Source organism: Pelophylax lessonae (genome assembly GCF_965119305.1).
Source record: "Pelophylax lessonae genome assembly, chromosome: 2".
In the NCBI taxonomy this organism is placed as follows: domain Eukaryota; kingdom Metazoa; phylum Chordata; class Amphibia; order Anura; family Ranidae; genus Pelophylax; species Pelophylax lessonae.
Window position 1 is genome coordinate 549,820,840 of NC_138769.1, and position 26,058 is coordinate 549,846,897.

The following is a 26,058-nucleotide window of genomic DNA, read 5'->3' on the forward strand; positions in this document are numbered from 1 at the left end:
TATGCGACCTTTACAACCTTGGTAGTGTCAGTCAGTAGGGCAATGGTTCGTGTCAGTAAGGCCGTGGACAGTGTCAGTAGGGCAGAGGATGGTGTCAGTAGGGCAGAGGATGGTGTCAGTAGGGCAGTGGAAGATGTCAGTAGAGCAGACGACAGAGTTAGTAGAGCAGTGGATGATATCAGTAGAGCAGTGGACGGACGGTGTCAGTAGAGCAGTGGATGGTGTCAGTAGGGCAGAGGACGGTGACATTAGAGAAGTGGACAGTGTCAGTAGAACAGTGGATGGTGTCAGTAGAGCAGTGGACAGTGTCAGTAGAGCAGTGGACAGTGTCAGTAGAACAGTGGATGGTGTCAGTAGAGCAGTGGACAGTGTCAGTAGAGCAGTGGATAGTGTCAGTAGAGCAGTGGACAGTGTTAGTAGAGCAGTGGACAGTGTTAGCAGAGCAGTGGGCGGTGTCAGTAGAGCAGTGGATGGTGTCAGTAGAGCAGTGGACAGTGTTAGTAGAGCAGTGGACAGTGTTAGTAGAGCAGTGGACGGTGTCAGTAGAACAGTGGACGGTGTCAGTAGAGCAGTGGATAGTGTCAGTAGAGCAGTGGACAGTGTTAGTAGAGCAGTGGACAGTGTTAGTAGAGCAGTGGACGGTGTCAGTAGAGCAGTGGATGGTGTCAGTAGGGCAGTGGATAATGTCAGTAGAGCAGTGGATAGTGTCAGTAGGGCAGTGGACGGTGACATTAGGGCAGTGGACGGTGTCAGTAGGGCAGTGGATGGTGTCAGAAGAGCAGTGAACGGTGTCAGTAGGGCAGTGGATGGTGTCAGTAGGGCAGTGGAAGGTGCCAGTAGGGCAGTGGATGGGGTCAGTAGTCTTTTATTTTTGTTAATTTTTTTACCAATTTATTTTATTATTTTGTTTTACAATTTTATTTTTTTTTACTTTATACAACTTTTTTTAGGAGCCCAGTTGGGAGGCTTTGGTGATATACCAGGGTTCTAAACAGACCTCTAATCTTTCACCTTGGAGCGAAAATAAGAAAGAAAGAAAGAAAGAAGATTGAGGACACAGCCAGGGCTTGACACCCTAGGCGAAACCACATTTTGCCGCCCCCATTGGCTCTGCACCTGACTCCACCCCCTTTTCCCTGCCCATGTATACGGTGGCAGGGGTAAAGATTTTTTGTGGCGCCTCTCTACCTATTTCTTTAGCCGTGGTCCCTAGGCCTGCACCTGCTCTTCTGGGCCCAGACTGAAGAAAAATAATGGCAACACCGGCTCGCTTCCTTACGCCAGCTGTGGTCTGCAGGTATACAGACAAGCTAGGGAGGTATATGGACAGGCTAGGGAAGTATACGGACAGGCTAGGGAAGTATACGGACAGGCTAGGGTAGTATACGGACAGGCTAGGGTAGTATACGGACAGGCTGGGGAGGTATACGGACAGGCTAGGGAGGTATACGGACAGGCTGGGGATGTATAGGGACAGGATGGGGTGGTATGCGGACTGGCTGGGGATGTATACGGACAGGCTGGGGTGGTATATGGACAGGCTGGGGATGTGTACGGATAGGCTCTGGTGGTATACGGACAGGCTGGGGATGTATACGGACAGGCTGGGGTGGTATACGGACAGGCTGGGGTGGTATGTGGACAGGCTGGGGATGTGTACGGATAGGCTGGGGATGTGTACGGATAGGCTGGGGATGTGTACGGATAGGCCGGGGTGGTATACGGACAGGCTGGGGATGTATACGGACAGGCTGGGGTGGTATACAGACAGGCTGGGGTGGTATACAGACAGGCTGGGGATGTATACGGACAGGCTGGGGATGTATATGGACAGGCTGGGGATGTATACGGACAGGCTGGGGTGGTATGTTGAGAGGCTGGGGATGTGTACGGACAGGCTGGGGTGTGGGTGTGAACACAGGGGGCCACATGATCTCCTATTGCCCGGGGGCCCCATGAGTTGTCAGTCAGCCCCTGATGGTAACACGCAGCAACACGTGCTCTACCACATTGCACACATGAACCTAGCCTAATGGCCCATGCACAGGATCAGTAAATTGTACGAAAAATACCACTTTCGAATGGATCGTACAATAATCTGATCGTTATTACACAGCTTTCGAGAGCCAATCACAACAGTTTATCAGTTATTATCCTTTCGGACAAGCACGGATCTTTTTCTCGTATGATACCAGTTTGTACGATTTTCATTTAACTAGTACAGTTGTCATTCGAAAATACAATACAAATACATACAACACATTACATCATTCCCAAATTTTTATTCTTTCGTACGAGAATTGTCGACACTTCAGTAAACCCTTTATTTTTGACATGAGGTTAGCATACAAAAATATAAAAAACAGACGATCATTTATTTGACAATCTCATTGTATGTACCAGGCATTACTGAACAAGCTGAGGACAGAAGCTGATTGGTTGCCATGCATAGCTGCTCTAGATTGTCTGCTTCATTTTTGATAAATTCCCCCAATACTTGAATAAATAAGGCTGCCTGTGAACCTTTATGATTAAAATGTATAAATAGAAGCAAGTTCTTCACAAGGACTTTCAGTGATTAGCAGTTTACATTGATTTCTAAATATAGATGCAAAGGAAACACCTAATGCACTATAGATTTTCTGTAACCCCACTTGTGTGTTTTTATTGGACTTCTATACAGTACACAGCAAGAGACATCAGCGACTACAGAGTGTGCAGAGAGCCTGGGCTGACATTTCACTCTGATGTCACAGGCTCCGCCCCCAGCAGTACAGGAAGCATGGTGCTGCAGTAAGGAGGACATCAGGAGATTGCACAATGTGGATGCCAGGTACAGTGTATCAATCCACAAATAGGACTGGGACTGTACTGAACCGGAGAAGACTGTAACTTGCAAAGATTGACTGGGACACTAATATCCCTAATGAGGGAAGGTAAATATAGGAAATGCTTAGCAAATGCCTCATGCTTTGTTTTCATTCATTTTAATACTCACCCTTGGCTTTTATTCCTTATTCTCCTTCTCTGCACCTTGTAATCTGTCCTAGAGCAGTATGTAGTTATTGGACATAAAGAGTGATGTATGGTGAAAAACTCCACTGAATACCTTTGTACCTGATAACAGAACAGAAATGTAATCTGTTAAAGAAACAAAACCGAAAGCTGCCTATGAGGCCCCCATTGCTCTAAAGTTCTGCTGGCCATACACTTTAAGAAAAATCGCTCAAACTCATTACTTTACAAAAAATCGCTCAAACTCATTTTCAAAAAACGAACACTCGGCCGTGAGAGCAAACAATCGTGCCATCATGTAATGACCGATAAGTCGTTCAATGGACATGAATCCCTGTCGGGACTCACAGTGGTGGTAGAAGGACACAGCCTGACATCCTTCCCACATGTTCAGTCGGCCCTGCAGCTAGATCTCCTGAGTGAGCGGTGAGCAGTGCGCCGTGAGCAGCGGCACAGCAAACCAATCACTCGTGCCTGCACACCTGATTGGTTCGCTATGCCGCTACTCATGACGTGATTGATTCGCTGTGCTCATGGCGCTCACCGCTCAGTCAGGAGATCTAGCTGCAGGGCAGACTGAACATGTGGGACGGATGTCAGGCTGTGTTCTTCTACATTAGGTAAGTCTCTCTGCTGTGGTAACTCTGCATTGAATGGGGGCATGCTGTGGTAATACTGCATTGAATTGGGGCATGCTGTGGTAATACTGCATTGAATTGGGGCATGCTGTAGTAACTCTGCATTGAATTGGGGCATGCTGTAGTAACTCTGCATTGAATTGGGGCATGCTGTAGTAACTCTGCATTGAATGGGGGCATGCTGTAGTAACTCTGCATTGAATGGGGGCATGCTGTAGTAACTCTGCATTGAATGGGGGCACGCTGTAGTAACTCTGCATTGAATGGGGGCACGCTGTAGTAACTCTGCATTGAATGGGGGCACACTGTAGTTACTCTGCACTACTAAAAATGCGTGACGAAGAGGATCTTCCACAAAAAAATATCGCAATATATATTGTTGGGGAAAAAAATATCACAATGTGATTTTTTTTTTTTTTTTCTCAATATCCTGCAGCCCTAGTTTGGAGTAGGATCAGAAAACACCTGAGCTCATCCCTCTTCAGCAGTTGTGGCACCCGTATCTTTCTGATTACATTGTTACTGCTGAACAATGACTGCATCTGATAGGACGCAGGCACTGTTCAGCTGATCATTTTCCACCCAGCATAGGGTGGCCATACACACTATATTCTCCTTGTATAACTGTGTACAATCTCATTTAAATTGACCTAAACTATTGTAATATTAGGACAAAACTATACAATCCAACCAATTCCTATTCAGTCACACAGGCCCCCACGGCTTAAATTTTACATGGCTGTTGGTAGAGATAAAGGAGATTGTACAGTCAGAGTGTATAGTGTAAAACAATTATTTCTCTTTCCTTCATTGACGGACACAGTTCCTGGTCTTCATAACCATTGGGTTATACTGCCCCCACAGGAGTAGGACACTAGGCAGAAAAAGAATCTGGCTACGCCTATGCGCAGTCCCAGAGGGTATACTCCCTCTCCCTGCTATAGGTACTTTTTTTCTGCCTAGTCAGGTGTAAGGACCTAGTTCCTTGCTGGGATCTCTGGTCCTGGCAATTATTTTCTTTTTAAATAGAAATTTTTCTTCTCCTGGTGTTTTACTGTGAGATCCACTGTGTGGGTGTAGCCTGTGTGTTTCTATGCACGGCGGCCATTTTTGTTTAGTCCGGCGGCTATTTTGTGGCCATTTTGCGGTGGTTTGCCTTTGAAAATAGCAGCGGCCAAGACAGTGGAGCCCTGTGGGCGGGGATTTTGGCGTTGGGAGCCCCTCCTCATCCCCTGGCACTGACTCCTTGATATTTTCACTTCCCGATCGCCTCGCGTTGAGTACAGATTATCCTGGTGGCTGCAAGTGCCTGTTTCTGCTGGGTGATGAGTCTGGGGGGGGTTCTTTCCCTCTCTGATTAGGATCACTTAGTACCTTGTGCCTGGCGACTGGGTGGTGCTGCCAGCGTGGTGGGGGGTTGCCCCTTTGCAGTGTTTTACACTTTTTGTGGGGTCCCCCTGTTGACTCATGGAGTCTTTGGAGCAAATCTCCCCACCTGACCCCCTCTCCAAGGCTGCAGGGCCCTTCAGGTCCAAACCATCCATCGATGCACTGACGGCGGTCCTGGAGTCCTTTGTGTCCTGGGTGGAGATGGTTTTCGGGCAAGGGGCTAGCAAAAAGCGCCCCCTGCCTTCCCCTGCCTCATCTGTCTCATCAGATCCTGAATCAGATATTGAGGATGATTCTTCCACATCTGAAAATGCACACGAAAATGCGCTGGTGGAAGCGCTGATTGTATCTGTGCATGAAACCTTGAAGAGGAAGGACGCAGCTACAGCTGCGATGGAGGCACAGGCTCCCTTTGGCAATCACAAGCCATCCAGAGCAGCAAAGGTGTTTCCTTTTCCCGCCTATTTTGACAAAATTGTCGCTAAAGAGTGGGGACGACCAAAGCGTCCCCTTAGGGTCCCTAAGCAATTTACTAGGCGTTACCCCTGTGAGGAGTCCCTTACTAAGAAGTGGACTGTTCCACCGGTGGTGAACCCTCTGGTTTCCATGATTCTGGTTGAAGAGTCCCCGGCCTTTAGGGATCTGGCTGACAGGAAGGGAGAGGCTGTGACCCGCAATATGTACACTCTGGCTGATTCGGCACTGAGGCCGGTATTCACCATTGCACTGGTGGCGCAAACTCTGACCAAGTGGGCTAAGTCTTTACGCTATGACCTGGAGGGAGAACAGCTCCCCCTGCTTTTGCTGAGCTGGCGGACCAGCTTGTCCAGGGGCTGCAGTTTATCTGTGATACCTCTTTGGATGCTGCTCCCCTAGTGGCTAGGCTCTCTGTTTTGGCAGTGGTCCTTCGGCGTGTCTTTTGGCTTAAATGCTGGTCTACGGACCAGACTTTTAAAAAGGCCTTACTGATTTCCCCGTTCAAGGGGATCTCTTGTTTGGGACTACCCTGGATGACATCATTAAAGGTCTTACAGGGGGTAAGAGTACTTTTCTTCCGCAGGCCACTAAGGGCAAGGAACCTCGTCGTAGACGTGGGCCCTCCTTCACGGCTCATAAGAAGTTTTTTTTTTGTCCCTCAGGGTCGACTGACAAGGGCTTGAAGCCTTTCAGGGCCTCCTCTGGAGGATCCAAATGAACTTGGTCTGGCAAGCCGAGAGCGGGCTTTTCCAGACCCACGGACAGGGAACCTTCAGCATGAAGGTGCGCCCTCACCCATATCGGAGGTGGGGGGACGTCTTTGCTGGTTTCCGGACCTGTGGACTTCCCTGGTACAAGACGAGTGGGTCCACAAAGTCATTCGGTCCGTCTACAAGATCGAGTTTCGCTCTTGTTCCCAAGCAAGGTTATTTCCTTCCAACTTGCGCCTGTCCTGGGACCGCTTACAGGGTCTATTTGGGGTGGTACAAGACCTGTTACTAGGGGTGATTGCCCCAGTTCCAACTTCAGAATGTTTTCAGGGTTTTTACTCAATGCTGTTTACAGTTCCCAGAAAGGAAGGCAAGGTGCGTCCAATCCTGGGCCTCAAGGCCCTAAACTGCTTTGTGCGGGTGCAGAAGTTCAGGATGCAGTTCATTCGCACGGTGGCAACATCCCTGCATCAGGGGGATTTTCTTGCCTCTATCAACATCAAGGAACTTACCTTCACATTCCAATATGTGCCGGTCACCAGCACTTCCTGCCGTGGGAGAGGAGCATTATCAGTTTGTTGTGTTACTCTTTGGTCTCGCCTCTGCTCCTCGGGTCTTCACAAAAGTGTTAGCCCTGGTACTAGCATTGTTACACCAATGGGGGATTGCGGTATTGGGCTACTTGGACGACCTCCTTCTGCGAGTGGAGTCTCCTACTGCTCAGGTGAAAATCCTGGAAATCACCATACGAACATTGCAGGAGTTTGGCTGGATTCTAAATTTTCAGAAGTCTGTTCTGGTTCTGTCCACAAAGCTGGACCATCTGTGTCTGACTCTGGACTAGGCCTTGGCCAGAGTGCTCCTTCCTCTGGACAAACTCCAGAAACTGCGGGCTGCAATTTGTCTCATGCTGTCCAGCAGATGGTCATCCTCCGGACTTGCATGCCGTAGCTGGGCCTGATGGTGTCTACCTTCGAGGCGGTTCCCTTGGCACAGTTCCATACAAGGTCCCTGCAAAGGGAGATTCTAGCCAAATGGGACAAGTCTCCGCAGTCTCTGGACAATCAGATCCGGCTGAGCCGGGGAAAGAAGGAATCTTTGATATGGTGGCTTCATTCTCCTGCGATTCGGCTGGGCAAATCTTTCCTCGTATTGGACAGTGGCCACCACAGATGCCAGCCTGTCCGGCTGGGGAGGCACCCTTAGCAAAAATTCTGCTTATGGGGATCTGGACACTGGAAGAGTCCAGACTAACGATCAATTTCTTGGAACTCCGAGCGATCATGTGCCTGAACCATTGGACAGATCCTCTTCAGGTATGTTCAGTGCCCATTCAATTGGACAATGCCACGGCTGTGGCTTATGTCAATCACTGAGGGGGCATAAAAAGTGTCCTAGCGGCTCAGGAGGCAGCTGGCATTCTAAGGTGGGCAGAACGGTCTGTTCCAGCCTTCTCCACCGTATACATTCCTGGGGTGGAAAACTGGCAGGCGGATTACCGCAGTCAGAAGCGTTGGACAAAGGGGAATGGCCCCTTAATCCGGAGGTGCTACTATCAATTGTGTCTCCGGTGGGGCATCCCTGAGGTGGATCTGTTGGGGTCTTGGCTCAACAAAAAGGTGCAGAGCTTTGTGGCTCGGTCACGGGATCCTCTGGTGGACGCCACAGACACGCTGTGGAGTTAATATCGTCTGATTCACGCCTTCTCTGCTCTCAAGCTTCTGCCAAGACCTCTATGTAGGACCCAGGCAGAAGGGGTTTCCGGTCATTTTAGTGGCTCTGAACTGGTCTCGCTGGGCTTAGTACACTGATCTGGTCTCTCAGGGAGGATCTGTTGTCCCAAGGACCAATCTTTTATCCTGCCTTACAGTCGTGGCTTTGACGGCTTGGCTGTTAAACACCAGGTGCTGATGGATAGAGGTTTATCTGAGTCAGTGATCCCAACGCTGTTAAAAGCTAGGAAGTCTACTTCTAGGAAGATCTACCATCGTACGTGGAAGACGTACATTGCATGGTGTGATTCTCTTGGGGTTCATCCTCGCTCCTTCTCGGTTACTCGGATCTTGACCTTCCTTCAATGGGGGGGTGAACAGAAATTGGCTTTGAGTACATCAAGGGCTAGGTTTTGGCTTTAGCAGTCTTCTTCCAATGACCCTTGGCCACACACTTCCTGTGCATATATTTATTCAGGGTGTCCTCCAGAAGCCTCCCTTTGAGAATCTTCTGGAGATTCCTTTGCTTACGCTGTCTCAGAAGGTGGCCTTTTTGGTGGCTATCACCTCTGTGCGCAGGGTGTCGGAACTGGCGGTGTTATCCTGTCGTTCACCTTACTTGGTGATTCACAGAGATAAGGTGGTTCTTCGCTCGTGTCCGTCGTTCCTCCCAAAAGTTGTCTCTGATTTTCATTTGAATGAAGACATTGTGTTGCCTTCCGTGTGGCCGAAACATCCAAAGGAAATTGCCTTGCTTGCCTTGGATTTGGCCTGGGCAATTACGGTGTACCTGGCAGCTACGGAGGCTTTTAGGAAGTCAGACTCACTATTTGTGCTCACGGTTGGGCCTCGTAAAGTGTTGTCTGCTTCCTCTGCGACCATTTCCACATGTATCAGGCAGTCGGTGATTCAGGCCTATTCCATCAAGGGTCGGGTTCCTCCTTTGACTGTCAAGGCGCACTCTACTCTGGCACTCAGTGCCCCCTGGGCCTTCCATCATCAGGCGTCAGTGATGCAGGTTTGCAAGGTGGCCACTTGGTCGTCAGTGCACACTTTCACAAAGTTCTGGAGTGGAGTTTTGGCATCTGCGGATGCTTCTTATTAGGGATCGACCGATTATCGGCAAAGCCGATATTCACTTTTGCCGATATATCATGTATCGGCCTCGGGAATGGCCAATATTACCGATATTCCAAATATTGCTCATGTAAGGGTAAAATGATGTCACATAGCATAATTCCGGTTAGAAATGCTATTGAATATGCCACTCACATATGTACAAAAGATATAAGCAATTCCACATTAGCAGATCTGCATCTCTCACCCACTTGCCGTTAGTGATACCCGGGTGATACCGCTCTGTTCGGCATCCACTCAATACCTCTCCGTCCCTCACCCGCTCCATCTCCCACCCACCCGATACCGCTCCGTCTCTCACCCACTTGCCGTAAGTGACACGCGGGTGATACCGCTCTGTCCGGCATACGATCGTGGAGGTCACGTGGTCACGTTGTGACCAATCTATCCATATCCGTATCGGCCCTGAAAAAAACATATCGGTCTATCCCTACATCTTATGGCCACAGGGTTTTGCAGGCTGCTGTTTAGAGGACTTCATCCTCTTTCAGTGTGTATTGTTTTTTTCAGCTGGGCTCCTGTTGCCTGGTTGGCTACTGTTTAGACCTAAGGGAATTTTTTTTCTGTTCCCACTCCTCATGTTTAACACTGCTCTTTGAGACATTCCAATGGTTATGAAGATCGGGAGCTGTGTCCGTAAAATCTATTTCTCTGATGTTCATTGACGGACACAGCACCCGCCCCTCTGTGGAGTTGTAATTCTTCCGACACTGTTTGTAACTAAACTGAGTACCTATAGCAGGGAGAGGGAGTATACCCCCTGGGACTGCCCATAGGCATAGCCAGATTAATTTCTACCTAGTGTTCTGCTCCTGTAGGGGCAGTATAACCTAATGGTTATGAAGAACATCAGAAAAATGGATTTTACGGTAAGTCAAAAATCCCATTTTTGTATATGTCCCATTCACCCCACAGTGCTGGTGTAATGTGTGCTGCACTGTGAAAAAACGCAGGCATGCTGGATGGCACTGCTTGTAACCGCACTGCTGTGCTGAGACATGAATTAAAGCGGAGTTCCGGCCTCAAAATCGATTTTGGGCCATCCGCTTGCTAAGGGCCACCAGAAAAAGAAATGTATGCTCCCAATTTTTTTTTTTTTTTTGGTCACTTACCTTGATATTGAAGAAAATATATTCACTTTCCTTCCACTTCCTCCCTCGACGGCCGCGGCCCAAGCCGTCACTTCCGGCTTACAATGACTCCTGGGAGGTGAACGTCATCGCTCCCAGGAATCAATGCGCCTGCACTTGCCCCGCTCATCACTTCCGGTGCAGGCACGGCATTCCCTGCTAAACAGCTTCTGGGCATGCCCAGAAGCTGTGCAGGGATGCCGCGCTTGCACCCGAAGTGACGAGTGGGGTCGGTGCAGTGCATTGTGGTGCTCCGACGTCACCGAAGAGGCCGCAGAAGAGGACACGTTGGCTTCAGCTGCCCACACCTGAGATGGCAGTGCTGGAGAAGAACTTTTCAAGGTAAGTATTTCTTCTTACAGGTAAGTGCGACCCCGGACAGTTCAGAGGCTATCCATTGTGGAATGTACTAGCCTTGACTGTACGGGGGGGTTTTTATATCTAAATTTGACCCCCAAGGCCGGAACTCTGCTTTAAGTGTCAATTTGTGCACTTCAAATAAAGTTAAAAAAAAAAAAGGAAACAGTGTGATGCACTGATATGTGCATCACACCACCCCCTCACTGCAGGCCAAACCTGAAAGCTGCCTGCATTAACATTTACCATGAAGGCAGTGTAAATTGAAGAGTAACTCCCCTTATGCTGAGAAAAAAAGCATTCCCCTCTGGGTGATCTATGTACATTGCAAGGATTATAACCTTTGTTGCAGATTCCTACCTTTTTGTTCTTATGAAGAAATCACTGTTTGTTCCTCTGTGCCGAGTGGGCCTATTGGGAGTGGTTTCATAATTATCAACCCACTGTGCAGCTGCAGAACACTGAGGAAAGCTGCTGGGCCTGCATCCCTTTAGATGTGTTCCTATTGGGAATATCTCACCAAAAATGAAATTTCTGTTGCAGGGGATGCCTAAAATCTGACTTGTATCTTAGGCAAACTTCTGGGAAAATTGGTGAGCCAATCACACAAGCAGGAAATTATGTTTCTGGGGGGTGTTCTGTAGCCATATTGCATTGCATTTTCAGAAAATTACAGCGGCTGCAGATTGAAAAGTAAAGGTAATTTTTAATAACATTCAATTGCAATATGACTTGAGTCGCAATTATATACGCTATATTATTATTATTTGCCCTTTAGGCTTTACAGTTTTGGCTACATACACACAGCAGTTTAGCAGTGGATAAATTGCTGTCTTCAGAGGTGGCTAAATGCTGCCTTCAGACGCAGTAACACTACACTGCTGTGGCTGCATACAGTTTGTGCATGACCAAAACTCCGCAGAAACGACAATCTGGCTGCATGCAGGGTCTATCAGAGGCAATTGTATGTGAACACCAGTGGTGTCTGCCATAGGTTTGTATGGGGTACAAATCCACCAACTGTATTTGACAGCTGCAACTGTTCCAACACAGTGTGTACATGCAAGGCTTACAAACACCCCCAAAAACCGAACCTACGTTTAGCCCCATGGAATAAGGCTCTAGCGTTTAGCTGCACATGGAGGTCACAGGTGCACTGTCCAGCACTGTATAAGAGGCTGACAGCTGCTGGGGCTGGATTGTGCACCTAGCGGTGCCTAAAATTTAGGGCACTATATGCCCAGGGATTGATGCTGGGAATGCAAGCAGTCTGCGTCCGAGCATTAGTCTCTGAGGGCATACTGTCCTAAACATACAGCACATGCCGTTCTGCTGTTTCCAGTAGCAGCAGCTGTCATCCCCTCATAGAGTTTGATAGGCGGCTGGCAGCAAGGCAGGATAGTGCACCTGTTCCCTCTGCTCATAGCTAAAGACCAAAGCCTTGCTGCTGCTAGGACTCACTGATTTTGTGGAGGCCTCTAAACATGTCAGTCTATTTTTTTGTGGTCTTGTTTATTATGCTAGAAGGGAAATAGTGCTGAAATGGAAACTGCCTATGCCACCCACGGTTCTGGCTGGAAGGCGGTTCTTCCCCTACATAAGCTTATGTACATCAGCCAAAACTGTCCTGCTAAATTTGACAAATTTTGGGCTGGCTGGATGGAGAGCGACAGGAAATTACTGTTTACGTGTTGATATCTCACAGGATGTAGCACCTAGTGTGCTAGAAAGTAGTTGTTAGAGTAGGTAACATAGTTGTTAGAGTAGGTGAATTTGGCTTGGCTAGCAGCCAAGCCTGGGTTAAATCTTGGTCAGGGTTGAGTGACTCAGGAAGGCTGGATGACTCATCAAGCACCATCTCTGGTGACTCCTCCTGCTTGCTGAAACCTTAGAGAAGCTTTCAGAAGTAGAGGGTAGACTTTAGGTCGAGCTGCTTGGAGTATTGATGAAGGCCCCGGCTAATCCCAAGCAAAGTGAGCCGGCAGGGGACGGCACCTCTTAAATACTCTTGAGTCATGCCAGCAGGGGCAGTCAGGTGGAAGATGGGGAAGGAGAGCTGAGGAGGCTGTTGGTGGCCCGTGAGGGTGCCCCCTAGTCTTTGCTTTGGGGGGGGGGGGGGGTAGACCTCGGGCCTGGGGCTCAGGTGCTGGAAGGATCCCCCATAAAACACAGAGAAACTCCTTTCTGGAGGCATGGGAGCAAGAGTGAGGACAGCAGGAGCAGGTCAGCACGTCCAGGAGTCCTCCAGGAGAAGTCAGCCAGGTGGGCAGGTGAGTGTGCAGTCTGGGAGGACTGTGGGAAGTAGCCTGTAGGGCTAGTGAGAGAAGCAGCTGCAGACAGGCGGTGGTGCTGGCATCAGTAGTCACAAGCTGGACATTTTCTCTACACACCAAAGGGGCCCAGGTCCCTGCCTGTAAAGGGCTTTTGCTTGATCTGGCTGAGTGCTTTCCAGATTCATTTAAAGTGTCCCAGTACATGTACATCGCTTCGTGTAGCAGCTGGTGTGGGCGGGCCAATTGGCTAGAGGGGGAGCCAATCAGCGGGTCCGGTGGCCGCGATGTCCGCTGGGCACCTGCGATCGCTCCCCATGGTGAAATAACGGCGGTCTGTCGATGTAAACACGGCAGACCGCTGTTCTGTGAGTGATGAACCCAGGGATCCTGTGTCCCTCCTATTTAGGAGCACAGGTCTCTGTGTTCATCCAGTGAGCCCATCCCCCCCCCCCACAGTTAGAAAGCACCCCATAGGGACGCATTTAACCGTTTGATCGCCCCTGGTGTTGACCCCTTCCCTGTCAGTGTCATTATTACAGTAACAGTGCATATTTTTAGCACTGATTGCTGTAGTAATGTCACTGGTCCCCCCAAAAGTGTCAAAAATGTCAGTTAGGTGTCCGATCTGTCCGCCACAATATTGCAGTCCTGCTAAAAATCGCTGATCACCGCCATAACTAGTAAAAAATAAATGAATAATTAAAATGACAAAAATCTTTCCCCTAGTTTGTAGACACGATAAAAATCTTTCCCCTAGTTTGTAGACACGATAACTTTTTCAATATATACCTATTGAGATTTTTTTTCCACAAATATGTAGCAGAATACAAATTGGCCGAAAATGATGAAAAAAATAGATTTTTAAATTTTTTTTTTTTATTATTGAGACTGTTTTTTCAGAATTGTTGCTCTTTTTTTGTTTATAGCAAATACCACCAAAAGAAAGCTCTATTTGTGGGAAAAAAAGGACATCCATCAATTTTATTTGGGTACAGCGTTGCACGACCGCGCAATTGTCAGTTAAAGTAATGCAGTGCCGTATCGCAAAAAATGGCCTGGTCATTAAGGGGGTGAAACCTTCTGGTCCTTAAGTGGTTAATAAACACAACTGTTAACAAAAAAAAAACAGAAATTTCGTCCGACGACCGATCTGCCGATTTTCGGCTTGTTAGTATGGTGCTTCCGACAACCGACTCCGACTTTTCGGCTGAAAAAATCCTGGTGTGCAGGCTATATAATTTTTGTCGACCATCAAAACACGTCCGATTTTCGTATCATTAGTACAGATTTCGATGGGGAAAAATCTTATGAGCAAGACTAGGCATGCTCAGAGATGAAAGAACACATACAAAGCAATCCAACACATGACATCACTTCTGAAGTAGAATTCTGTCGTACGGGAAAATTTGTGTGCAGTCTAGAGCACATTCCAACCAACAGACACCACTCTGGACAAAAGACGGACGACCGATCGGCAGAAATTCGTTGCGTGTGTACTAGGCTTTAGGCTGACCATACATGTTCAATTTTCTTGTACAATTTTCTGTTAGATTTATCACAAACCATATTTTTATGAGGTCAGAGCTAAACAACACTTTCACTTGTATCCAATTAGGTAGGCCTTTGTACTACATAGTTGAAGGTAAATTTCAAGAAAATTGTAAGAAAATTGTATAATGTATGGCCAGCCTTGGAGTCTAAAATTTAGAATGGGGTGCCTAGAGATTTTACCTAATTTTAAATTGTGCCACGACTTAACAAAGGTTGAGAAACACTGCTCTTTACTGGAAATATTGCTCAAACATTTCTGTTGTTTCCTACTGTTGATGCTGGGCTGATCTTTGAATACATGATAGTAAAGCTACATGACTGTGTCGGAACGATACCTATCCAGTCCTGGGTAAACTTGGCTTCTTTTCTATTATATAGGTACTTTCCATGTCCAGATTATTACAGTTCTGCTGTCTTTGTCATTATTCATATTTCATGTTTGTATGTGATTTTGGAAACCTTATTTTGGTATATTGTGTTCTTTTTAGTTAAAAAATAATTGTACTTATAATATAAAATTCAGTTACAGGAACTACCAGCACTAGCCAGAAGTATCTGCATTTTGTCAAACCTGTATAAAATCTCCGAGACATTATGGCAACCAATGGTAGACCTGGAGTCGGAGTTGGTGTTGTGATTACAAGTACATCTCATCCAGGTTGTGTTCTGCTGGGAAGAAGGAAAGCAAAGGGATCTCCAGGAGTCGGCATGTATCAACTACCAGGAGGACATCTGGAATTTGGGTAAGGCTTAAGCACACAATGAAGATTGTATAGTCAAAATACTTAAAAAAATAATAAGATGTTACATAACCACTTGACCTCTGTAAGATTTACCCCCCCTTCATGACTAGGCCATTTTTTGCTATACAGCACTGCACTACTTTAACTGAAAATTACGCAACACTGTACATAAATTAAGTTTATGTAATTTTTTACTTCACAAATAGAGATTCTTTTGGTGGTATTTGATCACCACTGAGTTTTTTTTTATTCTTTGCTCCACAAGCAAAAAAAGGCCAACAATTTAAAAAAAAAAAACAAGATTTGTTCTTTCTGCTATAAAACATATCCAATAAAAAATGTAAAAAAAAAAACAAATTTCTTCATAAATTTAGACTAAAATGTATTCTGCTAGTGTATGTATATTTGTTAAAAAAATATCACAATAAGCTTATATTGATTGGTTTGCACAAAAGTTGTAGCGACTACAAACTATGGTATATAAAATGGAATTTTATTTATTATATTTTTTTATACTAGTAATGGTGGCGATCAGTGACTTATAGGGGGACTGCGATATTGCAGTGGACAATCTGACACTAACTGACACTTTGTGGGAACCAGTGACACTAATAAAGTGATCAGTGCTAAAAATATACACTAAAAAATATTCAGCGCTAGATCTAACACACCTAAACCATGATAAAATGCTGCTGAACACTGAAGGTCAAACCAAAAACCTCAAGGTAATCAACAAAAGAAAAAATAGTGCAGCGCATAAAGAATAAATTAAATGAATTCTAAAATAAGGAAGCCATAAAAGTCCATATAACATATGAATGGCTGGTAATCAGAGAGGGAAGCCTTGAGTGAAGACAGGTGAATGCAAACTCCGTGCAATGGTGTTCTGTGAAAATGCAGCCCATCCACCAAGAAACACACTGCCTCTCGCCTCCACTATTCGACCACTAGGGGTCACCAAGCCAATACAATAACCACAGATAGACCTGCTCTCCACACAGGAGCTTCCTGAATAACTTGAATGGATCATCCGATGTCATGTAAAAATAAAAAGGATCTAATGCTCTCTGTATGTTTTGCACGCTTTATTGAAGCAATAGGCAGTAAAATATGTACACACAAACGTAGCACTGACACAGTGCAAAATGTAGACAGCATACAGATCATGAGCAGAGCATGGTGGCTGCAGGTAACGTCACAACTCCTCCCCCCGTACACGTTACGTCCGTGGGCGGGACTTTGTCAGCGGTCCAATCCCTTTGTGCAAAGGTTATAGCATTTACAAACTACAGAATAGATTTTTTGACTTTTTATTTATTGTTTTTGTTTATATTAGTATTGCCGGCGATCAGGGATTTTTAGCGGGACTGTGACATTGCGGCGGACAGATCCGGACCCCTGACTGACATTTTTGACACTTTTTGAGGGCCAGTGCCATTAATACAGTAATCAGTGCTAAATATTATGCACTGTTACTGTATAAATGACACTGGCAGGGAAGGGGTTAACACTGGGGGTGATCAAAGGGGTTAATGTATGCCTAACAATGCTTACTGACTGTGGGGGGGTGGGCGGGCTCTGTGACAGGCACACAGAGAACAGGGTTTCAGCTTAGCTGAAACTCATGATTTCTCTCTGCCTCTGTGACAGAAGACCCGCCTGCTTTGTTTACATAAGCAGACGGGTCTTCAGTCAGTTTCTGTGATAATAGCGGGAGGCTGGCGGCGATCGCCGCCTCTCCTCCCGCTGCCTGACTCCTGCTGTGTCTATTTACATAAATAGATCTACGTGATTATGTGCAGCCGAGCCGCCAGCGGTTAAAGCCCACTCCAAGTACAAAAAAAAATGCCCTTGCAGTGGCCCCCCCCCCCCCCCCGTACTGCAAGGGCTAAGTTATGTCTAGGGATGCTGGAATAAAGAGAAATACCGTCATTCTTTTGCTCTCTCCAGCCGGGTCCCTCTAGCAGTGTGACATACTCCCATCACGCTGCTGGAACACGGGCACTGTATACTGTATGTAGCTTATGCGACACCTCCTCTTAGCTATATATCTTCACTATGAGATCTAAGGTACTGCTGTCCCTAACTAGTCTCCGGATATTTGGAGTGAGATTTGGTAATGTCCCTACTGTGCTGGTCACTGTTCTCCTTGCTGGAGGCTCTGATATGAGGAAGTAAAGCCTGTCTCTACTATAATGGCTGCCTCCCCACAGAGACACAGTGCACAACAAGGCATAGTAAGTCAATAATGAGGAACTATTAAATGCATGGAGTACACAGGCAATATTAAGGACTAAACTTCTGCCCTCTACTTGCCTTATTTTGGGCACAACTTCCAGACTTTAGGCATTTTTAGAGAAGGGCTTTTTGTTCCATTGAATCCATTCTTGAACAAAGCCTGTACTGAGAGGATTATGCTGCTGCATTTGCAGATCTGTGTTTGTCAATGCTGGCTGCCTGGTTGTGACTTGCTTCCATACAATCTGAGTCACTAACCCAGAATGACAGGGACAAGCATACAGCAAATTAAATCAAAGTAAAGTCAGAACTCTTTATCTGAATTGGCATGGCAGCCAGGCAACTTACATTTTCAGCCATGAAAATGCCTTTCAGGTTAGGTTTTAATGAAGATGTAGTCATAATAGAGTTTTCTGCCAAACAGCATTGTGTATGTAGCAGAACCAATTAGTTTCTCATTGTCTTTTACATGATTTAGAGATTATCAGGTTGGTGTGAAATCCTTGCAAGTTAATTTTGTTGCCAATAAAAAAATAAAAAAAGACCTAAATCTATAATGAGACGACTCTGAAAGCTGACCATAGATGGATGGAAAATCAGCCAGGTCAGCAAGGACTGGACAAATTCCGATCCGTCAATGGCCGTTCCCACTCGAGAGAAGTTGATCTAATGGCTTCTCTCGAACGGGAATGTTGGTCAATTTTCATTTGAATCAGTGATATTAAATATCTGTCCGGGATTCAGGTTTTTTTTTTTCTTTATGCTTTCTCTTGGGCTATATAACCATTATATGTTAATACTAATTTGGAGCATGACTTTTGCAAATGTCAGCATTATATATTTTTGTGCTTATGGCTTTAAAATCTGTTCATCTATCTGACAGTTCAGTGATTGCTGATGTGTTATTGTTACAGCGAAAGCTGGGAGGCCTGTGCGGAGCGGGAGACCCTGGAGGAAGCAGGACTTCACCTTACCAATGTCCATTTTGCTTCAGTAGTCAATTCAATTAGCACTGAACATAATTATCATTATATCACCATTCTAATGAAAGGGGAAGTGGACATGAATTATCCATCAGAACCAACAAATAGAGAACCTGAAAAAAATGAAGGTAAGTTTTTATCTCCTGAGAAACCAGAAAACCGCAAACTATTTATTCTCTGTATAACCAGGGGGATTGACAGTGACGTGGGCAAGGACAAATGTTTTTATTTTGAATGTCTTAATATCAAACCAAAGTGATAATGTAGGGCCAAAGTGGAAGCACCAGAAAAAAATAAATATATAGTATGTATATACTGTATACAGTGCCTTGAAAATATTTATACCCCTTGAAATTTTCCATATTTTGTTTCAAGTTCAACCAAAAACATAAATGTATTTTATTGGGATTTTATGTGATAGACCAACACAAAGTGGAGCATAATTGTGAAGTGGAAGGAAAATGATAAATGGTTTTCAAAATGTTTTACAAATAAATATGTGAAAAGTGTGGCGTGCATTTGTATTCAGCCCCCCTGAGTCAATATATTGTAGAACCACCTTTCGCCGCAATTACAGCTTCAAGTCTTTTTGGGTATGTCTCTACCAACATTGCACATCCAGAGTGACATTTTTGCCCATTCTTCTTTACAAAATAGCTCAAGATCTGTCAGATTGGGTAGGAAACGTCTGTTAACAGCAATTTTCAAATCTTCGCACAGATTCTCAATTGGATTTAGGTCTGGACTTTGACTGGGCCATTCTAACACCTGAATATGCTTTGATCTAAGCCATTCCATTGTAGCTCTGGCTGTATGTTTAGGGTAGATGTTCTGCTGGAAGGTCAACCTCTGCCCCAGTCTCAAGTCTTTTGCAGACTCTAACAGGTTTTCTTTTAAGATTGCCCTGTATTTGGCTCCATCCATCTTCCCATCAACTCTGACCAGCTTCCCTGTTCCTGCTGAAGAAAAGCATCCCCACAATATGATGCTGCCACCACCATTTTTTACGGCGGGGATGATGCGTTCAGGGTGTGTTGCAGTGTTAGTTTTTCGCCACATATAGCGTTTTGCTTTTAGGCCAAAAAGTTCAATTTTGGTCTCATCTGACCAGAGCACCTTCTTCCACATGTTTGCTGTGTCCTCCATATGGCTTCTCGCAAACTGCAAACAGGACTTCTTATGGCTTTCTTCTTGTCACTCTTCCATAAAGAGCAGATTTGTCGAGTGCACTAATAATAGCTGTCCTAAGGACATATTCTCCCACCTAAGCTGTGGATCTCTACAGCTCCTCTAGATTTGCCATGGGCTTCTTGGCTGCTTCTATGTTTAAAGCTCTCCTTACCCAGCCTGTAGGTTTAGGTGGACTGCGATATCATGGTAGATTTGCAGTTGTGCCATACTCTTTCCGTTTTTGGATGATGGATTGAATAGTGCTCCATGAGATTTTCAAAGCTTGCGCTATTTTTTATTTTTTTTATAAACTAACCCTGGTTTAAACTTCTCCACCACTTTATTCCTGACCTGCCTGGTGTGTTCTTTGGCCTTCATGATGCTGTTTGTTCACTAAGGTTCTCTAACAAACCTCTGAGGGCTTCACAGAACAGCTGTAGATTAACCGCTTCCATACCGCTGTACGTCATATGACGTCTTGGGCTTTGAGTGGAGATATTTGAAACATAGGTGCAGCTACAGGCATCACCCAGATATAATTTTTTTCAGCTGCGATTCCCTGCACTGTAAGAACAATTATAGGGGCTGTTTAGCCGCTTGATTGTTGTTAGAGGGAGGGAGGGGACCCTCCCCCTTCTATCTGCTCGCCCGTTCGATCGGCGAGCCAGAGAAAGAATCCATAGTGTACCATAGAGAAAAGCAGATGGTAATCTCTATGACTCTAGGAGGCCCAGCCGTGACCTTTTGACATCACGCCTAGCCTGGCAGTTGTAAATGCTGCCGTGATCTTATCTGGAAAGCCAAGATTTATTTATTTTTTTATCATAGGCTTTCCAGCCTAGAGGAGAGATGTGGGGACTTATAGACCCCAGATCTCTCCATAAAGAGGACCTGTCATGCACTATTCTTATTACAAGGGATCAGGGGCGGACGTACAGGGGTCGCAGGGGTCGCCATGGCGACCGGGCCCCGTGCTGCATGGGGCCCGAGAGGGCCCCCTGTATGTATAGAGAGGAGAGCGGCAAGCGCAGCTGAGACCGGAGCTCCCGGATCCTCAGCGAGTTACACACACACACACAGGCAGCTGATCTCTCTCTCCAGCTTCCTGTGTGTGAGTGCAGACTGAGCAGAGACGAGCACTGAACCCGCCCCTCCCCCTTCCTGTGTGTTTCCTGACTGTACAGTACATGGAGGAGAGGGGGCGGGACCAGCTCTCTCCACTCTCTACAACATCGCTCTGATCTGAGGTCTGTGATGATTATAACTAATATAATACTGTACTAACTTGCGGGGGGGGGGGTATGGAGATGGAGGTGTGTGTGTGTGTGTGTGTGGGGGGGGGGGGTGTATGGAGATGGAGGGGTGTGTAAAGCTGGGGGGGGGGGTGTATGTAAAATTCCTACCACCCCACTCACTGTCATCTTCCTACCATCCAACCTGTCATCTTCATCCCCCTGTCATCTTCATCCCCCTGTCATCTTCATCCCCCTGTCATCTTCCTACCATCCCACCCACTGTCATCTTCATCCCCCTGTCATCTTCATCCCCCTGTCATCTTCCCACCATCCCACCCGTCATCTTCATCCCCCTGTCATCTTCATCCCCCTGTCATCTTCATCCCCCTGTCATCTTCATCCCCCTGTCATCTTCCCACCATCCCACCCACTGTCATCTTCATCCCCCTGTCATCTTCCCACCATCCCACCCGTCATCTTCATCCCCCTGTCATCTTCATCCCCCTGTCATCTTCCTACCATCCCACCCACTGTCATCTTCATCCCCCTGTCATCTTCCCACCATCCCACCCGTCATCTTCATCCCCCTGTCATCTTCATCCCCCTGTCATCTTCCTACCATCCCACCCACTGTCATCTTCATCCCCCTGTCATCTTCATCCCCCTGTCATCTTCCCACCATCCCACCCGTCATCTTCATCCCCCTGTCATCTTCCCACCATCCCACCCGTCATCTTCATCCCCCTGTCATCTTCCCACCATCCCACCCGTCATCTTCATCCCCCTGTCATCTTCCCACCATCCCACCTGTCATCTTCATCCCCCTGTCATCTTCATCCCCCTGTCATCTTCCCACCATCCCACCCGTCATCTTCATCCCCCTGTCATCTTCATCCCCCTGTCATCTTCCCACCATCCCACCCGTCATCTTCATCCCCCTGTCATCTTCCTACCATCCCACCCACTGTCATCTTCATCCCCCTGTCATCTTCATCCCCCTGTCATCTTCCCACCCTCCCACCCGTCATCTTCATCCCCCTGTCATCTTCCCACCATCCCACCCGTCATCTTCATCCCCCTGTCATCTTCATCCCCCTTTCATCTTCCCACCTCTCATCTTCATCCCCCTGTCATCTTCCTACCATCCCACCCACTGTCATCTTCATCCCACTGTCATCTTCCCACCATCCCCCCTGTCATCTTCATCCCCCTGTCATCTTCATCCCCCTGTCATCTTCCTACCATCCCCCCTGTCATCTTCATCCCCCTGTCATCTTCCCACCATCCCACCCATCATCTTCATCCCCCTGTCATCTTCCCACCATCCCACCTGTAATCTTCATCCCCCTGTCATCTTCCCACCATCCCACCCACTGTCATCTTCCCACCATCCCACCTTTCATCTTCATCCCCCTGTCATCTTCCCACCATCCCACCCGTCATCTTCATCCCCCTGTCATCTTCCTACCATCCCCCCTGTCATCTTCATCCCCACTGTCATCTTCCTACCATCCCACCCGTCATCTTCATCCCTACTGTCATCTTCCCACCATCCCACCCGTCATCTTCATCCCCCTGTCATCTTCCTACCATCCCACCCACTGTCATCTTCATCCCCCTGTCATCTTCATCCCCCTGTCATCTTCCCACCATCCCACCTGTCATCTTCATCCCCCTGTCATCTTCATCCCCCTGTCATCTTCCCACCATCCCACCTGTCATCTTCATCCCCTTGTCATCTTCCCACCATCCCACCCTTCATCTTCATCCCCCTGTCATCTTCCCACCATCCCGCCTCTCATCTTCATCCCCCTGTCATCTTCCCACCATCCCACCTCTCATCTTCATCCCCCTGTCATCTTCCTACCATCCCCCCTGTCATCTTCCTACCATCCCTCCTGTCATCTTCATCCCCCTGTCATCTTCCCACCATCCCACCCATCATCTTCATCCCCCTGTCATCTTCATCCCCCTGTCATCTTCCCACCATCCCACCTCTCATCTTCATCCCCCTGTCATCTTCCTACCATCCCCCCTGTCATCTTCATCCCCCTGTCATCTTCCCAACATCCCACCCATCATCTTCATCCCCCTGTCATCTTCCCACCATCCCACCCGTCATCTTCATCCCCCTGTCATCTTCCCACCATCCCACCTGTCATCTTCATCCCCCTGTCATCTTCCCACCATCCCACCTGTCATCTTCATCCCCCTGTCATCTTCCCACCATCCCACCCGTCATCTTCATCCCCCTGTCATCTTCCTACCATCCCCCCTGTCATCTTCCTACCATCCCACCCGTCATCTTCATCCCTACTGTCATCTTCCCACCATCCCACCCCCTGTCATCTTCATCCCCACTGTCATCTTCCTACCATCCATATTGTAAAAAAAAAAAAATGAATTAGGGCTCTTTCACACCGGCGATCCGATCAGATCCGCCTGTCGGTTTTTCAGGCGGATCTGATTGGATCCTCCATGCAGCTCTATAGGGCAGCGGATGTCAGCGGAGACACCTCCGCTGCCACCCGCTGCCATCTATATCCGATCCTGTCTGTGAAATCCGGAGGGATGGAAACCCTATTTTTCCATCCGTTCAGGGATCGGATTGGATGAGAGCGGACAGGCGGTCCGCTCTCATCCGATCCCCCATAGAGAGCAGCGGGAGCTGTGACACCTCCCTCTCCGCACTGCAAGCGGAGACGGAGCTGTCATCCACCGGCTCAGCGGGGATCAGCGGATCGATCCCCGCTGAGCAGCATGGATCCGCCTACGGAGGCAGACCGTGTGAAAGAGCCCTTAAGCAAATTCTAGAAAAATGTAATTAAAATAAAAAACTACTGACACTAATGGCAGAACTACCACACAAACATTGGACTTGCGACCGGCCCTGGCGTTCCGCCACCAGGCTGGGAGGGAAGGGCCCCGTCGGGGGGGGGCCCTTTATGGTTTCTTGCATCGGGGCCCTGAGGGTTCTAGTTGCGCCAATGCAAGGGATGTTTACATTCCTTGTAATAGGAATAAAAGTGATAAAAAAAAAAAAAACATTTAAAGGGAAAGTGTAAAAGTAAAAAAAAATAATAATTCAAAGTGCCACCCTCTCTGCGTGCTCGCATGCAGTCGTTCCTACATATGTAAATGGCGTTCAATCCACACATGTGAGGTATCGCCACAAACATTAGAGCGGGAGCAACAATTCTAGCCCAAGATCTCCTCTGTAACTCTAAACAAGTAACCTGCAAAAAATGTTTAAAGTGTTGCCTATGGAGATTTTTAAGTACTGAAGTTTGGCATCATTCCACTAGTATGCACAACTTTAACACAGCGTTACATGTTAGGCATCTATTTACTCGGCGTAACATCATCTTTCACATTATACAAAAAAATTGGGCTAACTTTAATGTTTGTTTTTTTAAAACCCCGTTTTGAAAAATTGCTGCGCAAATACCGTGTGACAAAAAAGTTGCAATGACCACCATTTTATTCCCTAGGGTCTCTGCCTGCTGAAAAAAAAAAATATATATATTTAATGTTTGGGGGCTTGGAGTAATTCTAGCAAAAAAAAAATTATGATTTTTCCATGTAGGAGCGGAGTGCCAGAATTGGCCTGGTATGGAAGTGGTTAAATTACACACAGGTGGACTCTATTTACTAATTAGGTGACTTCTGCAGGCAAGTGGTTCGCCTAGATTTTAGTTAGGAGTATCAGAGTGAGTGCCGGTTCACATTTCTGCGATCACAGAGATCGCATGTAATTCAGAGCGCACTGCTCCTAAAATGACATGCGATCTCTGTGCGATGCAAATTCAGCCATACAGTTTGTATGGCTGAATTCGAACCGCAATCACACCTAACTCGCACATGACCTTTTTTTTGGTCGGCAGCAGAATCGGATCGCATGGTGGTATGGTGGTTCACACTAGTGCGATCCGATTCTGTACGAACTTTCAGATCGCACTGCGATCTGATCTGGGGGTGTCGTTAACTTGTAATTAACACCCCCAGCAGATTGCATACGGATGCGATGCGGGAACACGCTGTATATTCGCAGCGTTCCCGCATCGCACAAATGTGAACCGGCACTAAAGGGGGCTGAATACAAATGCACACCACGCTTTTTACATATTTATTTGTAAACAATATTGAAAACCATTTATCATTTTCCTTCTACTTCACAATTATTTGCCACTTCATGTTGGTCTATCACATAAAATCCCAACAAAATACATTTACATTTTTGGTTGGAACATGAAAAATTTATAGGGTTTTGAATACTTTTTCAAGGCTGTGTGTGTGTAATAATATATATATATATATATATATATATATATATATATATATATATATATATATAAACAAACATGCTGAAAACCACTAAACACAGGGGTCCTCACTGTTCAGAGAATGTCTTGCATTTTTTGTGACCTCAACTGCCCCTTGTATTCATTGACAAAACGCTGTGTATTCATTAAAAAAAAATACAATGCACGCTATGAATTACAGCAATGCCAAGTTAGCAAAACCCTGTGATCAGTGTGCAGAGGGGAAGGAACTCGAGCAGGACCCAGAGGATTGTGGCTATCACTGGATGTAGCATCAGCTACCACACTGGTTTTCAGCCCCCTGGCGGCCCTACAGATATAAATTATGGACAATTACATAAAGGCAATTTGGACCAATGTAAGTTGGCAATAAAGATTCCACTTTGAAATTAATAATATATCTGTATATGACAAATAACGTAACAGGGAATATTTGCAATTACACACTTCTCTCTGCTGCGTTAATCCGAGAGATCTCTGTGAACTACCATAAGCTCTATACCAGGGATTGCATTTTAATAACAGGCCACAAAATGCAGGATGCGGTAGTGAGTAATACTGCAGTGTATAACAGAGAGGGGACAGCAATATCCACTCTAAATTGGTCTTAAAGTATGGTAGAAAGAGTATGGAATGGTGTCACGCTAGTCCAAAGTACACAAGAAATGCTGGTAAACAGGAAAAAGCAAGTCCCAAGTGTACTGGCAGAGTCCACATAAACTGTAGATATGGAGGGGTGCAAAACAGGAAAGACCACCACCGAGCAGTATAATAGGGTACTCTTACCAACTAGACAGACCCCACAGGGTCAAAACATGCCCAGAGTATATTGAAGACAGTGGCAGGAAAGGACCGATCATATCCAAACGCTTCCTCTCACTGGCGACCAGATTTGGTTCCCCCAAAGTCTCCTTCAAACACTCGGGAGATATAAAGAGAGAATCCCCTCATGGTGTAGTATATCAAAACAATTTATTG

The 26,058-nt window shown here is 46.5% G+C and overlaps 1 protein-coding gene across 1 annotated transcript in view; it reads left to right on the top strand.

The window, feature by feature from the left end:
- The first annotated feature begins 2,842 nt into the window (after window positions 1-2,842).
- NUDT15 (nudix hydrolase 15) overlaps window positions 2,843-26,058 on the top strand; it is a 29,347-nt gene continuing 6,131 nt past the window's right edge. Inside the window, exons 1-3 of the mRNA XM_082245688.1 lie at window positions 2,843-2,936; window positions 14,913-15,132; window positions 18,285-18,481. Of these exons, the coding sequence (XP_082101814.1) occupies window positions 14,984-15,132; window positions 18,285-18,481 (346 nt within the window). The 5' untranslated portion in view covers window positions 2,843-2,936; window positions 14,913-14,983. The remainder of the gene's footprint in view (window positions 2,937-14,912; window positions 15,133-18,284; window positions 18,482-26,058) is intronic.